Raw genomic sequence first — 15,307 nt, 5'->3', positions numbered from 1 at the left:
ACTTTCCTTATCAAAGCCCTTTAACGCCCACCTACAGGTATTTTACACTGTACATTGTTTCTGTTGTCTCCACAAACCACTAACGAGACGATTTTATCTTAAAAAAGACTGTCTAATATGAAGGCGATTTTCCAGCTGCCTTCCTCGGCACCTAAACGGAAGCAAGCAGACACCCCCCCAACGGTCTTTTTAGGTTCTGGGGGATTCCTTCCGGCGATAGAGTTCGAGGTTAACCGGAAGTTTAGGTTAGCAAAATGGAGGCGCGCAGTGGTGGCGCTGAGGCAGGGGAGCCGAGAGAAGCGGCGGTTATGGCCGCCGCTGCCTTTTCCGACGGGGAAGAAAGCGACGAGGCCCCAGAGGAGGTGACTTTCGAGAGGGCGCGGGAGGCCGCTGCGGAGGAGCGCCGGCTGGCGGGGGAGCGGGCCTGCAGGTAACACGAACCCTCCTCCGCCACCCGAGGCGAGAACCGGGGCGGCGGGGCAACAACGGGTGAGAGAGGCCTCGGAGCGGCCGGACCGCCTCCCTCTCCTGGGTGCGCCGCTCCGGCATAGCAAAGCCGAGAAGCCAAAAGCCAACGGAGGCAGCCTTTAAAGTCACTGCAGCGACAGTTTTCAGGGGTGGCCCCTTGTCCGATCCTGGCCAGGCTTTCAGTAGGAATTTCCCTTCCGTCGCTCCATTCCTCGTTGTCTTTGTTTGGCCTCAGTATTCATGGAAGGAATTTGTAAAGTTGCCTCTCGTATCGTTTGTAATGAGGGGTGGGGGGTCGATAAGCATCTCGAAAGCATCTCGGGACAGGATAGGAAGTAACGGATGGCAACTTGTCAAAGAAAGAGATGATCCAACCTAGAAGAGAACAATGAATGGGAGGAACGGATGGCCTCCAGAAGTTGCAGGTGCTCCATCGCATATTGTTTCTAAGAAGAGATTGGACAACCACTTGTCTGAAATGGGATAGGGTCCCCTGCTTGAGAAAAGGGTTGGACTAGAAGACCTCCAAGGTCCCTTTTCCAACTCTGTTAGTGTTCTGGGTGTTGATTATACACATTGCAAGAAGACAGATTTTAATCAAAGTGATACATCCCATAAAAAGAAAAATCTCCCTTAATTACATTATCTTGTACGTAGGCAGCATTGTGTGAAGGATTTCAGCTTTGTGGAGCAAATGCATATTTTTCCTAAATATTTTATTTTGCTTTCTTAGAGAAAAGGCCGTATTGAAAGAAAAGAGACGGCATAGAGAAGAACTATTTAAGGAACAGAAGGTAATTTTGCACCTTGTGTATATAATTCTTGAGATGGTTTGTTTGATATGCTAATTGTACTCGGTCATGCTTTGTTAAACATAAAAAGGTTCAGACCTGTTTACACCCTACCTGGGAATAAACATCATTATAATTTTTATCATGTTTCTCCGTAAGTTTGACTACATATACCACCTTCTGATTTTCTGAGAATTTGTAACAGCATGTTGCAATTAATGAACAAGGAATTGTCTTGATGAAAAGCTACCAAAATGTTGCTATTGTACCACTAAGTGTTTCAGCTACCATTTTAAAGTGGCCTTAATGTGTCCTTCAAGTGAGCTGGACTTGATTGAGGATGATGTGAGTTTTGTTTGGCATATCCAAAGAAAATCAAATTGGACAAATTTAAGCAATGAAAATGACATGGGAATATGTGCTGAATGTAGCAAATGATATAGAAATAAACTGTTCTTAGGGATTTATTCCCTACCATGAAAACCATTTCTCCTCTCAGAACATTTGGCAGTTTGCAAAAGTAAACTCCTTAGTGCTGTTTTTACCGACTAAAAAAGTAGGTAATTCTGGGACAATAACAAGCAATTGTGCAAAGATTTTCTGCTAGCACCACAATTGATCAGGGTTTGGGGAGCTGTGGCAGGAAACATCAATATGTGCTTGATTTAGGTATTACATTACTGTTATAATGTTATATTTTCATATTTAATTTGCTGCCTTAAATTAACTAGATCTACAGTTTATATCCAAGTCCAAAAAAATCATTAGAAGACTATGTTAATGACTAGAAGTAGTATTAATTGGAAAAATTTAATCTTCTCAGAAAAGAAAGCTGCTTCCTGAAAATGTCTTGGAGGAGTTGGCATCTACACAGAACAGGTAAGCAAATATGTTCTGGGAGACATGTAACTATTCCAAGTTTTAAGATACAGTGTATCTTTATCTGTAATCCTGAGAAACAGTTCATTCCATCATTTCTCTCAGGCTTGATTTTCCCTAAATGACAGTACTGTATGTTTATCAAATTGTATTACAGGTAGTTCTTGACTTACAATAATTCATTTAGTTCAGAGTTACATTGGCATTGAAAAAAGTGAGTTATGAACATTTTTCATACAACTGTGATGGTCAAGTGATCAAAATTCAGACATAGGCAACTAGTTCATATTTATGATGGTTGCAGTGTCCTGGGGTGATGTGATTACTTTTTGCAACCTTCTGACAAGTAAAATCAAAGGGGAAGGCAGATTCACTTAACTGTGTTACTAACCAAATAACTGCAGTGATTCACTTAACAACAGTGACAAGAAAAGTCGTAAAATGGGGCAGAAGTCACCTAACAACTTTCTCACTTAGAAACAGAAATTTGGGGCTCCATTATGGTTGTTAAGTAAAGGAGCACCTCTATGGGGCATTTGTGAAACCAAAAGTAACTTGTGATGTAAGAAACAGGTTGAAATCTTTTGCTGTTAATGAGTCAAGTACTTGACTATTTTTGTACCTACCTGAAATAAAGCTAAATTATTTCCTCCAGTTCAAAAACTTGTCAATTTCTGAAAAGAAAGAATGTGAGGAATTTACAGTCTGTCATATTAAATTCCTATATTTTAATTATTTTAGTATTGATAGTTTGGTTGCATGTGATTAACTTTTTATTTATAGATTATGAAATATTTAAATTCTTCCTCAACTTCTTTCATTATTAGCATCAATTCAACAACTGATGAACAAGGTATGTATAAAAGTCTACTTTTTATATTACCTCTACTGTGTGTTATCATTTTGTGACTAGAATAAAAATGTGGTTTGAGATCCACATGTAATGTGGCAGACATAGAATCAAATAGAGAAGGTGAACTGGGCCATTTGAAAAAATAATTCAAAGTAATATTTAATATTTATATTATTTATAAAATAAATATGTGAAATAGATGAATATATAAAATTCTCTGTGATGGTCATTCAGATGTTTCTAAGTGGTCTAGAAGAATGATGTAAAAGTTTTAGTCAATAAGACTGTACCCTACTTAGAAAAATATTACTGTTCCTTAATATTGATCAGTAAATACTTCTAAGTATTTTTTTAAGATGGCATTTTTGTAATCCCACTCTTTGCAGATAAAAAACATTCCAAGTTGATAGTTAACAAGTTTGCCGTGGGAGTTCTAGAACATCATGTAAACCTTAAGTCTTGGTTAGCAGATTTGTCTCCATCCATGAACAAGTACAAGTGGAGGACTCTGGCTTTATCCTTGTAGAAGGCAAAGTTCTTAACAAAACTAAAATAATATTACTCTTTTGTTACTTCTGAGAGACTAAGCAAAGTTGTGCATCAGTAGGTCATGCTAAAATTAGCTAACCAAATATAACAACCATATCTGCCAGCAAATACCGAGCAGAATGGATTATATTTTCTAAACAACATATTAATAAAAATGATAAGGGATTTTTCGTAAGCAGGTTATCAAATTTTCCCAATTGATTCCTATCAAAATTCAGACTTAGGGAGGGTTTGCATCAAAGCCTCTGGAGATTATGCATGCAGATCAATTCTTGTCTACCTTGGTATTTATTTTTTAAAAAATTCCCATTTAGGCTGGATCCTGAACTGTAATTCTTTCTGGTAACAAGTCATCAGTTTATTTCACACATTTATAAGCAAGGGTTTCTAAAATCCCATTTAAAATTAATTTAAGGCCTTTAATATTCAGCACATGTATTGATTTATAGATCAGGATGTTGAAGATGAAGTTGAAAATCAAGACGATTCAGAAAAAGACAGTGAAGAAGAAATTTTGGCAACCAGGTATGGCTTAGTTTAGCTGTCCCAGTTCTGGATACCCTCTGGATGTATAGACCAAGGCTCTGAATTCCTTGGCCAGCAGGAAGATAATTCTGGAGATAGAAATCCATACTTAAGAGGGCCCCAGGTTTAGTAAGCCCTGACTTTGTTGTTATTATTTGGTATGATGAACTAAACTATTACAGTAATTTCAAGAAAAGATAACGTCTTTGCAAAAACTGATTTGTAATTTATTCTCAAATAAAAGCAACATTCTCATTTAGGCAGTTGTAGATACCCTTGTCTCCTGAAGGTTCAGATTGCTGAGATGTGCTGTACTTTTATAAGGTCCCAAATTAAATTTCTTTAGGAAGAGGCCACAGTTAGTTAAAATGGAAGTCACTCTTACAGTAACTTTTAGAAATACTTTGTTTTAGCTTCAAAAGACTGTAGCTGTAGAATTGATGCGATGTATGCTGAAGAAGCTTATATTATGGATGGTGAGACTTTGCAGTGATCTGGAGTAATTCAAAAATATTGTTACAACAAACACGAGGTTTGCTATTGCACATTTGTTTTGTTTCGAGCAGGTTTTTGCAATAGTTTAAATTGAAGTATCAGTTGCAGATGAAGCTCTGTTAAGTGGCACCACTTTATGTAAGCTAAATATTTGAAACAGTAAAACTCTTGATAAGCTTGAATTCAGTCATAGTTCATGCTGCAACTAGCAATTCTTCAAATTAAACTGCTTAATCTGAACCTAAACAGGTGACATCTACCTATCTCCTTATCTAACATTAATTTTATTGTAAACCTCTCAAAGCCTTGGGAGTTGAACAGTCCTGCCCAAAGTCATGAGAGTGAGGGAGTGTTAAGCATGTAAATACACGAATAATGGAAATACATTTAGAATAAGAGTTAGCTTGTTTGCATGTTATTGCTTTATTTAGTCAATGTGGTTAATATATAGGGAATGTGGTTTTGCTCTGTAAAATGAAGCAAAAAACCAAGGTAGTGAATACGTTAACTGTTTCTTTATCATTAGATGCCCGCCAAATTACATGGCTGTGCGGTTAAAAGACCAGGAGCTAACCAATCGACAGCAACAGGAAGCAAAAGACTTTATACAGAAACATCTTTATGGAGCAAGCTGCAATCGAACTACTGGTAAAGGAGTTTTGCATAATGAACTTAGAAAATATATTGATCGCATGACAATTGTAATTCAGTTAAATCCCTCTTGTTATTCCAGCAAATCAATATTTTTCGGTTGAAAACAAGAAAAATGCAGTTAAAAAAGCTGCAATGCAGTTTGTGAATAGATCTTGGGGTAAGATGATATTCCTTTGTCTTATAGCAACAATTTAAAAGAGCTTTTGTGGTGATTGTGCTTTATTGACTTCAGTGTTTTAAGCTTAGGTTTTGCATGGTTTTGCATTTCTTTTAACTGAGGAACATCTACTAAATGTGAAAATCTGGTTCAAAGCAATTGCTGTAGTCATTTTGAAGGACCTTCCATCAAAATGGTAATTTCCTACATGCTCCGACATATGAAAAATATAAATATGGTCAAGTGTAACAAAAGCACATGTAGCTAAAGATGTCTGTAACATGAGAGGCATTTATACCCTTAGGTTATGAAGTTTGAGTGTGAAATTGGGTGATAAAGCTGTCCATGTAGTTTAAGATAAGAGCTGTTTACTACTGAGTATACTCAAGATAACCTACCATTCAAAGCACCTATGGTCTTGAACAATAATAACAGCACATATAGTCAATTTTAGTTCATTTTAAAAAAGCAAGCAGCGTCAAACAGTCGGATGTAAAACCATCTGGAGATTCCAGGATTGTAGGCTACCATGTAAAGTTGAAAGGGGCAAAAAATGTAGAAAAGCAAATGTCAAACTGTATCTGTATTTTTGCCAGAAAAATGAAAGAGAGATGTTTATTTGAGAATTGTAGTTTATATATAAAGCTTTTTTAAGTTCGTGAAGGGTAGAAGACCTGAATGAAACCTTTTTAGTTTGCAAATCTTGTAAAGTCTTCCCAGAAACAATAGACATTTTTGTATTTATTCCTATAATATTGGAGAGAGAGTTCTGATATTAGTGGATGTCTGATTTGTCATGTAAATATGAGTTTTGATACCAAAGGAATAAAAGGAGCAAGGTACTTCGTCTCTTTGGGCCACCAAATTCAAAAAATTACAGAAAAGTACAGAAAACAATCTCAAATTCCAGAGATGGAAGGAAGACTTTTTCCCCTTTCTGCTTGATTAACATAAAATGAACTGGCTCTGTAATGGCAAATCTAACCAAATTGTTCACAAATACTGTATATGCCATAGACTTATAGTTGTTTTTATATAGATTGTTGAAAGTGAATGGATTTTCTTAAATGGGATTGCTCAAGCAGTGGCAAATACAAGCTTTTATGGAACCTATAGCAACTTAGTATTCTTGACTTCTTTTTTCAACTAATTGTCTGTTTTCTTGTTCCCTAGGTAAAGTAAAAAAAGAAAAAGCTACTCGGTTTACAAAACATTGGGTATCTTCAAAACTAATTCCCTGAAATATTTTGCTATTGCTTATGTACAATATCATTGCAAAATACCTTGTATTTGAATTACACAATGTCCTTGCTATTGTTTTATATGTTAACATTTTTATGATTTATGTTTTCTTTTAAATCTTTACAAAGAATTAAAACGTATAACCTTCTGGAAAGTAATTAAGGTCTTGCAATGGTTTGTTCCAACTAAACGTTTTTACCTGGATCTTTGGAATTCAGTTGAATTAAGTTTTGATTGAATGAGAAATTAAGTTTATTAAATATTTTGACACTATTTTTACTAAAATGCTTTTTAACATTTGACTCTCCCACACCTGTAAATTGACTTACTACTGCACCCACAACATGCTTTTTGGAAGTACATTAGATTTGTAAAACGAAGATATATCTTGAAATAATTTGTATATAGGTTTGCAAATATGGGAAATATTAAAACATAACACTTTGAATCTAGTTTGCCTGAAAATAATTCCCATGGAATTAGTAAATATTCCAACAAAAATGCTTGTTCCCCAACCTGCCGTCTAGCTGCCTATGGGAACCACAAGATGTGAATCAGTAGGAATACCTAATTCATTAACTGCCTATCCCTAGCCCACTTACTAGAGTAAGAGACATAGTCAGAATGGTCATATGCAAGAAGCCAGCACAGAATACTTACAGCAGACAATGGTATAGTTATAATCCACTGCTGAATTTCTTTAGGAGTCAACACCAGTAGCAAAGCAGGTCCAAAGAAGAAATCAGGTTGTCAGGAAATTTATTTCACATTTGGCTCCTTTCCAGTAAAAAAAAGTTAAACTTGGAAGCTGTTGTCCTTCATCTGAATGAATTTTATACTGATCAAGAACTAACTGTAAAAATTGAACTATTCAGGAACAGGTATCCACTATGCCTAAACAGACCACTATTAAGTAATTGGGCAAGCTTTTTTTTCTCTGCCGTTTGTCTCTTGATGGAGTAACCCCATAATTCTTGTAGTCCAGATCTACATATCTCAGTCAGAATCCTAGTTAGAACTAGGTAATTTAGGGTGGCTCCCCTAAAATCTCAGTATTATTTCCTGACATCACTGGATTATATTAATTTTTACTCAAATTCTGTTGCTCTCCCTATTTCTCTAAGCACAGGGGTGTAAGAAGGGGTGTCAAACTTGCAATGACATGTTGTCAGGTGACGTAGCGCAACTTTTTCCCCCTTCGCTAAACCAGGGGTGGGTGTGGCCAGTGTGTGACGCCCCCCAAACCTGCGCTAAGGGAATTGGAATAACAACTAGCATTAAGAGAGACACTTGATTACACATCAAGCCATTGCTGATTCTTAGCAGCCACATAAATTTTATCTGTCCCTAAACCTGATGTTTCAGATCTCTTGGCAGTGGTGTATTCATGGCACTCTGTCTGGATCCATCCTTTTTCTTCCACCTTCCCCACATTAGAGCCTTCTCCAGAGAGCTGTCTTATGCCCAAAGTAGGGTCACTAGAGCCTGGTCAACTGGCACCTCAAGTGAGAACTCTGGGTTGATTTGTTTGTTTGTTTTTTCGTTGTCCACAATAGTCTCAAGAGTTTTCTCCAAAGTTCATTAATATTCTTCCTCTCCTACTTTTCAAAGTCTAAAGATTGGAAAGCTAATACAGTATATTTTAATTCTAGTGGTTATTGTATTCAAAGGCAATCACATAATCCCTTCAAATTTGGTGACTCAGTAGATTGACTTTGCAGAAGCTGAAGCATTCTAGCTTTACATCTGTAGCTATACCTAAGGAGTAGGCTGAGTAATGAAATAGTCTGTTCAATACTGATAATGATGCCTGGCCAAATCTTCACCTTGCAAATTCTGCCTATCACAGCCTTGGGATGTTCCACTCTGCTACTGATGTTGCACGTTTCATTATATATATTTTTTAAATTTGCTTGGAGACATACGAGACTTTCATTCTATGAATAGACCTGAGATGCTGTTAAATTACTGCTAGTAGTATACCTTCTTTACAAAACAGAGAATAATATAGGTAACACAATCTTGCTCAAGTGGGGCCTTAATCCATAATTTTCAGCAGGAGTTAATGTTGCCCATGAGCCATGCCAACAAACCTGTCAGGCCAGAAAAGCAGATGGTTAAGAGCATGGTACAGTGAGATCAAAAGGCTTTACCAAACAAAAGCATCAACAGTTGTTTATAAAGTTGGACCATTTTCCCCCAATATAAGTTCTTTACACAATAATTCAGGAATGTTTCCTTGCCACTCCATTAAGAACCACAGGTAGATTATTGCAGGATCTATTCTGGTGAAAGCATAAAAGCTTTCCTGGCTTAATATCTGAAGGAACTATTAATGCTGCTTTTTTCATTCCCTCCAGACAAAAAAAAATGAAGCAAATGTATGTATTTGGGTTCTTTCCTATTATAGGATAAGATCAGGTTTTGTATAACATCCAATCTTGCTACCTTTTAATGTCAAATGTGAAACAAATGTTAGCTCTTATGTAGACTTCCTGCTGCATAAAGTATGGGATAAGTATAGGGCCCGACCTATGAGAATCATATGTTGGGTGTCCATTGCCTGCATTTGTTGACACTTGGTATAGGTAACCACATTCTGCTATCCACTTACACAACTATTTCTGTTTTTATATCAGCTGTATATGCTTAGCAAAGGTTAACCACAATTAATTCAGGGCAGTTAATTTAGTTGCATCAGCCTTAGATCGTAACATGATAGGTCACTTGACCTAGCAATAATATTTTAAGGATGAAGGATTTATATCATCTGAAGAGAAACCACAGTATTTAAATATTTAAATTTAAATATTTAAATTTAATCTACTTGAATCCAAAATACAACACAAGCAGAAAAATAAGGTAGCAATCCTACCATATGTAAGTATTTAATGGCTGATTAATTATGGTATCACTACATTTTATTGCAATAGAGTACTCATTTAAGCACTTTTTAAAATGCAGGGTGTACAAAGATTAAATTAAGACTGAAATTGACTAAATATTTGGTTTTTATATAAATAGGCCATAACCACACTGTGTTGACATGTAATACTGTTATAATACAACAGTTAAACAGGTGAGTCTACAACAAAAGTTGTTTGCAGTTAAACAGGAAACAGAGCTGAAACAACCATGTTAAAACAAAAACCACTAGGAAACAGGTTGAGATTGTAAGTAGCAACAAACATATTCACTCAGCTCCTGAGTATTTCAAGTTTTACAGTACACATTAAAAATATTTCTTCCCATCAATACTATACAGCCAAACTGTCAGGTACATATGCAGTTTGCAAATTACATTGATTGATCTATGTAATGAGGGTGAAAGTTGGCAAATTATTCTGCTTGAAGTTTACATCACCCACATACTAACACATCCACAACATTATCTATTTTGCCCTGCCCTCCAGGAGGAAGGCAGAACTTTTTGGTTTGTTTGTAACAATTCAAAGGTTTTTCAATCTGATGTTACTGATGATATTTAACTCTGGTTAAAGATGGAAAATATCTCCTAACAGTAGTTTAGAAAATCATTTGCATCATGCTGTAAACTAGGAAGCAATGTAAAGCAACAGACCTGTCCTTAGTACATAATTAAAAAAAATCCAAACTCCCAATTGGCAGAGTTGGTCTACTTTCATGTTGAATATATGCCACATTATACACCATGGACACCTTCAGATGCATAGCTAGTGTAGATAATCTTCCACTGTGGCAAATGCACAGGATCCAATTCCTGATCGGGCCATCAGACCTAGACACTGTGAAGCCTGTCCCATTGCGAGAGCAAGAGGAGGTTGCTTTGGTAGATTGTGTGTCTCTGAAAAAATTCAACAATGCACTATTTTAACTTGTTTTACTTCTCAAAAAATAATTTCCACTAATATTTCTATCCAACTCAAGTAACTTATTTTCAAAATTACTGGAATGGAATGTTAATTCCATACTAAGTAGTAGTTTAATTCACTATGCAGACCATGTCAAATCATAAAATGTTAATACCTTCAATATTTACTTAATATTAATAAAGTCTTGATAGAAAGTTCTGATGTTGGTGAAAGAGAAGGCCCATTTGTATCCTCTCAACTAGTAATGCAAAGGTGCTCACCCTGGGTGACACAGTACCTGAATGTCAAGACATTATGGAATGATGCTAATTATTTTAGGTGTAATGGAGCAATCCTTTGTTCTGTTTCTAAGTCAGTAGCTGAAAATTTCATATTTCCCTATGATCAGAGGAGTGAAAAAGAAATAAGAGTGGGGCAGAGTAGAGAAAAGCATGAGGTGGGGGGGAGTGAAATGGCTTTCCTACTCTGGCTGCTAACAAGCCTCTGGATGGAATTGCTTGTTTTGTATACATGAGTTTGATAGTAAATGGCACACCAAATGGAATGCTAAGGTTTAGTGAATTATGGTACAAGAATTTCCTTCAATAATCAAGTAATCTGTTTCCTCTGTGTTTAATGTGCCTTAATAAATTTGTATAAAGAAGGAAACTTAACAGGCTTACCAAGTATTGCACTGTTGAGAACTGAACATACAGGCTCTCTCTGAATGGGATCCAGCTGATTTCCAACTGGACTATTCCATGGATCAGAATATGCAAGTAAACTGAATGCATCCTGTTGGGGGGAAAAAACAAATCTTAGAAATTAGTGGCTGGATAGTCATTGATTCTGGATGCTTCAATTTAGGATTACTGCATAAAGCAGGAGAATAGGCTTCATGACTTAAATGAGACCTTCTATGAAATGTGCCATTATGACATTTACGTTGTTCTTCCTATTGAAATAAACTAAGGTTATTTTCAGTATTAGTTTTTACCTTACTCAAGATCAAATTTAATTCTACTGCATTCCCCTCAATACAATTCAATCTTCCAATCACTTATGCAAAAGGAAAAGTCAGCACAATTTCATGCTAGCTATATTTTCAGTACCAAGAGAAGAGAATTTATGTAACTCGGGGTTGAACTGGGGAGTCTTTGGCACTCTCTGAGCTTAGTTGTTTGACTGAAGACATTTCATTATCCAAGAAAGTAGAATCATCAGTTTGAGTAAGTGTGGGGTTTGCTCCCCGTTTACAGCTTTGTCAGTTTTAGTAGGGGTGTGGTTTTCTCCTTGGCAGTTCCTTGATTACAGTATTGTTTTCTGCTTGATTGTTTCCCTTATTTAATCCTTTATCTGGATATCTTGGCTGCTGGAGAGAATATGTTCTAGTCTTTTTGTTTCCTTCCTGGTGTTTTTATTGGGTCTTTTGAATAGCATGGAAATGTGGTTTATTTCTATGGGTCTACTGATGGCTGATTTGTCTGAATGCCAAGCTTCCAAATACCCATAATATTTCTGGATTTAGTTTAGTCTAGGATTCAAGAGACAATAAAAAAAGCTAAGGAGGAAACAAAAAGATCAGAACACATCTTCTCTAGTAGCCAAACACCCAGATAAACAGGGATAAATACCAGTCAAGCAATCAGGCAAAATATGGTATTCTAATCTAGGAACTAATGAGAAGAAAACCACATCCCCATCAAAACTGGCAGGAAAAGCTACTATATATAAGTAGGGTGCAAACTCCATACTTACATTGATGATATTACCTAGCTGGCTAATGAAATGTCTGCAAGCAAATGACAATTTTCCTCTACATTGTATAAATGGAGTAGAATCTAAACCTATCATATTATTAGCAATTTCTATACAAAGGTGACTTACTTTGAGCATTTTCTTGTTTTGTGAGTTTTTGCCACACTCCCTTCTTAGTTGTTCGCTCATAGCTTGCAATTCTCTGCCAAAGTGAATCATTCTTTCAATAGCTGCTTGGCTACCTCCACATAGTTGGCGTCTTAACTGACTGGAATCCACCTCTTAAAGAACAAGAAGGTAGTAATTAGATAATGATGAAAACAATCAAGTATGGGACATGTTCAAATTTAAGTCAGTATTTATATATGTAGTATATACAGTATTTATAAGATTGCTGTACATTATGATAACAATGATTACTTTTTTTTCTCTCTCTCTAGCCAGCCATCTCAGACAGTTAAAAGGTTATATGAGGATTTCCCATTAACTGTATTCCTACAATGTAAATTGGGCTGGGTGACTAGTCTAAAAACATTCAGACAGTTTGAACATCAGTTGGGGATTTGTCTGTGTCTCCCTAGTCCAAGTCCAACACCTTCACCACTACGCTACACTACCTTTACAGGAAACTTCATATGACACACCAATTTAAAAAAATTTCAAGGGCGCAAATGCCCAGGGAAACAAACAGCTTTTACGGCTTTTCTGAAATCACCAAGGAATACAAACACTAAACAATACTTTGAAAAAGAGTTCTATGAAGTGGAGACCAAAGCCAAAAGATGTGGCAATCTGAAGATGCTCTGCTTCTCTGGAATATACATGCCTGAGATTTTTTTGTGGCTTGGGGAGAGGGGAAGAAGTTAAGGAATAAAATAGCTTCCTTGAACCTGAACAACAAACACTTATGATATTATTCTATCCCTTATAAAATAAAGAGAATCGGCAATTTTTGAAAATCCTTCAGACAAAAACACTGTTTTAAACATCTTATTAGGCTCATTTTAGTCCTTGTGTGAAAAATGCATGTGATCCTTTTGCAGCTTGCAAATGTTGCTCTACAATATAGCTTCTGAGCATCTAACTGTTTGTTCACAGCTTTTTACTATATCCCAACTCTGACCTCTGAAAAATTCAACTGTCACAGAATTATTTTCTGATATTTCTACAAATTAGGCTGTTCTGTATCTCAAGCAGTAAGTCAAAGCATACAAAGAATTTAGGCAGTTACCAAAAATATTAAAACCCTATGTCACGTTTTGTTCTGTAGACTGATAATTCATTTTCTAAAACATTTGTAGAGGAGGTACTGTGGCATTGTTCAATCTATGTCTTTATTTCACATCAGTCATTTGCCAAGAAAATTATGTGGTTGATGCCAAGACATACTATTCAACCCGGAAGAATCAAATGATGGCGTGAAGAAGCATACCAAGTAGCATCAAACTACCAAGCACATCCGAGTCTCCATTTTGAGCACTTACCTAATCAAATACTACACAAATGGAGCTTATCCCCATTTTAATATTCTAATCCCATCAGTATTCTGCAACTTAGCTGAGCCATGAAACTGACACAGGTAAGGTATCGAACAAAAATAATGCTAATTCAAGTATTTGAGATACTTAATATTTATGTATTCAGGCAAAGGTGGCCTGTACCTTCCAGGTATTTTGGACCTATTATCATCAGTATGAACATGGACAAAAACATATCTGGGGGATACTATGGTATGTTTCAGGTATACTTTGCATAAAATATTTTCATGATAATGTTACATATATAAACTGACATAAGAGTTAACTATTCTTATCATTTGGAAATCATTTCAAATAACAGTAATAAAAATCAATCTGCAAAGGTAGATAGGTAAAAAAAAATCATTGCAGACCCATTTCTGTGTCACATTCTTCCATTTCATGATCGTGTTTAGAACTACCATTTAAGAAACCATTGGATGATGTCTCTGCAACTCCATTAGAATAGTGATCTGTTTCCATGTCTACATCATTGCTGTGAAGAAAGTAATGGATATTTTTTAGAATTAAACCTCATCTATAAATAATCATATTGTAATCTACAACCTTGATGTGGCAGGATACCACCATTATTTAACTATATATCCACAATACAGTTAAATTCTGTTTTCAGCAGACGATGTGTAGCCCATGGATGGGGAATATGCTGCCTCCAGGTTTTGCTGAGCTATAGCTTCCAGCATCCTGAAATTCTTGACTCTTTCAATAGAGCCTGTGCTACGGTAAGACAGCTCTTTTCTTGCCAAGATAAGAGAGTCAATAGGGAAAATCTTGCAGCTCAACATGGTGTTAAATGATTCTAGAAAAAGCCTAAAAAATGATAAAATACACAAAATAGCCCTAGCTTTAAATTTTAGGGAGATCAAATGAAGCCATGGGCTTTCTTGTTGCTCTCCTTTGCAATCTGGAAGTTTGCAGGCAGACAATCTACCCATGCATGATGGGGGATGCTAAGTTCTTGTCATGATACTTAACCTATTAACATTGTGATATGTTGTCCTTGACATGCACATATGAGAATTGATACCAAGCTGCTATCAACCCAATTCTCAGTGGCAGCCCACCTCCATCTCTCCAGACTGATACAGGAATACTGTCGTGTGGGTGAGGAGAACAAGGAAAGAGTGGAATAGAGTATAATAAAGGAGAGCAGGAAAACAAACACGACAGCTGAGTGAAAAATAATAGAACCAGACAGAATTACATTTATGTACCTGGAATAGTTGTTGATCTGTTGTGATCTTGTTACATTTATATTGTTGAGTTCTGGTACATTTAAACTGGTAGACTGATGTTTACTGTGACAATATGACTGATGAACTTTGTTTGATATCACTCCATTACTGCAACTATTTTCAAAACCTAAAAAAAGGCGAAGGCATCAGATAATGTTTTGAATTAACAGAATGTATTCTTACATGATTACAGTATATGTAGTTCATATAGCTTGTATGCATTAACTAATATAAGCTACATGGACATAGCTATGCTATAATCACATAAGAATACCTCTTATACATCAAGTAATATAGAGGGTAAGCTAATTTAAAAGAAATCCTGATTCTTGC

The 15,307-nt window shown here is 36.1% G+C and overlaps 2 protein-coding genes across 2 annotated transcripts in view; one reads left to right on the top strand and one right to left on the bottom strand.

The window, feature by feature from the left end:
* The first annotated feature begins 220 nt into the window (after positions 1-220).
* On the top strand, positions 221-6,885 carry NOL7 (nucleolar protein 7). The gene is made up of 8 exons (XM_026670003.2): positions 221-430; positions 1,202-1,262; positions 2,083-2,138; positions 2,966-2,991; positions 3,990-4,065; positions 5,087-5,208; positions 5,294-5,371; positions 6,545-6,885. The coding sequence occupies exons 1-8, from the start codon at positions 255-257 to the stop codon at positions 6,610-6,612; spliced, it is 663 nt and encodes a 220-aa protein (XP_026525788.1). The 5' UTR covers positions 221-254; the 3' UTR covers positions 6,613-6,885.
* A 2,586-nt stretch (positions 6,886-9,471) lies between these two features.
* Positions 9,472-15,307, bottom strand: part of RANBP9 (RAN binding protein 9) — a 36,596-nt gene continuing 30,760 nt past the window's right edge. Inside the window, exons 10-14 of the mRNA XM_026669998.2 lie at positions 14,954-15,101; positions 14,093-14,214; positions 12,331-12,482; positions 11,127-11,238; positions 9,472-10,436 (exon numbers count right to left, since the gene is read on the bottom strand). Coding sequence (XP_026525783.1) covers positions 10,306-10,436; positions 11,127-11,238; positions 12,331-12,482; positions 14,093-14,214; positions 14,954-15,101 — 665 coding nt within the window. The 3' untranslated portion in view covers positions 9,472-10,305. The remainder of the gene's footprint in view (positions 10,437-11,126; positions 11,239-12,330; positions 12,483-14,092; positions 14,215-14,953; positions 15,102-15,307) is intronic.

Source organism: Notechis scutatus, chromosome 3 (genome assembly GCF_049901735.1).
Source record: "Notechis scutatus isolate UNSWTSFEM ecotype Mainland chromosome 3, rNotScu1.2, whole genome shotgun sequence".
Lineage (NCBI taxonomy): Eukaryota > Metazoa > Chordata > Lepidosauria > Squamata > Elapidae > Notechis > Notechis scutatus.
This window is presented reverse-complemented; position numbering and strand designations above follow the sequence as displayed.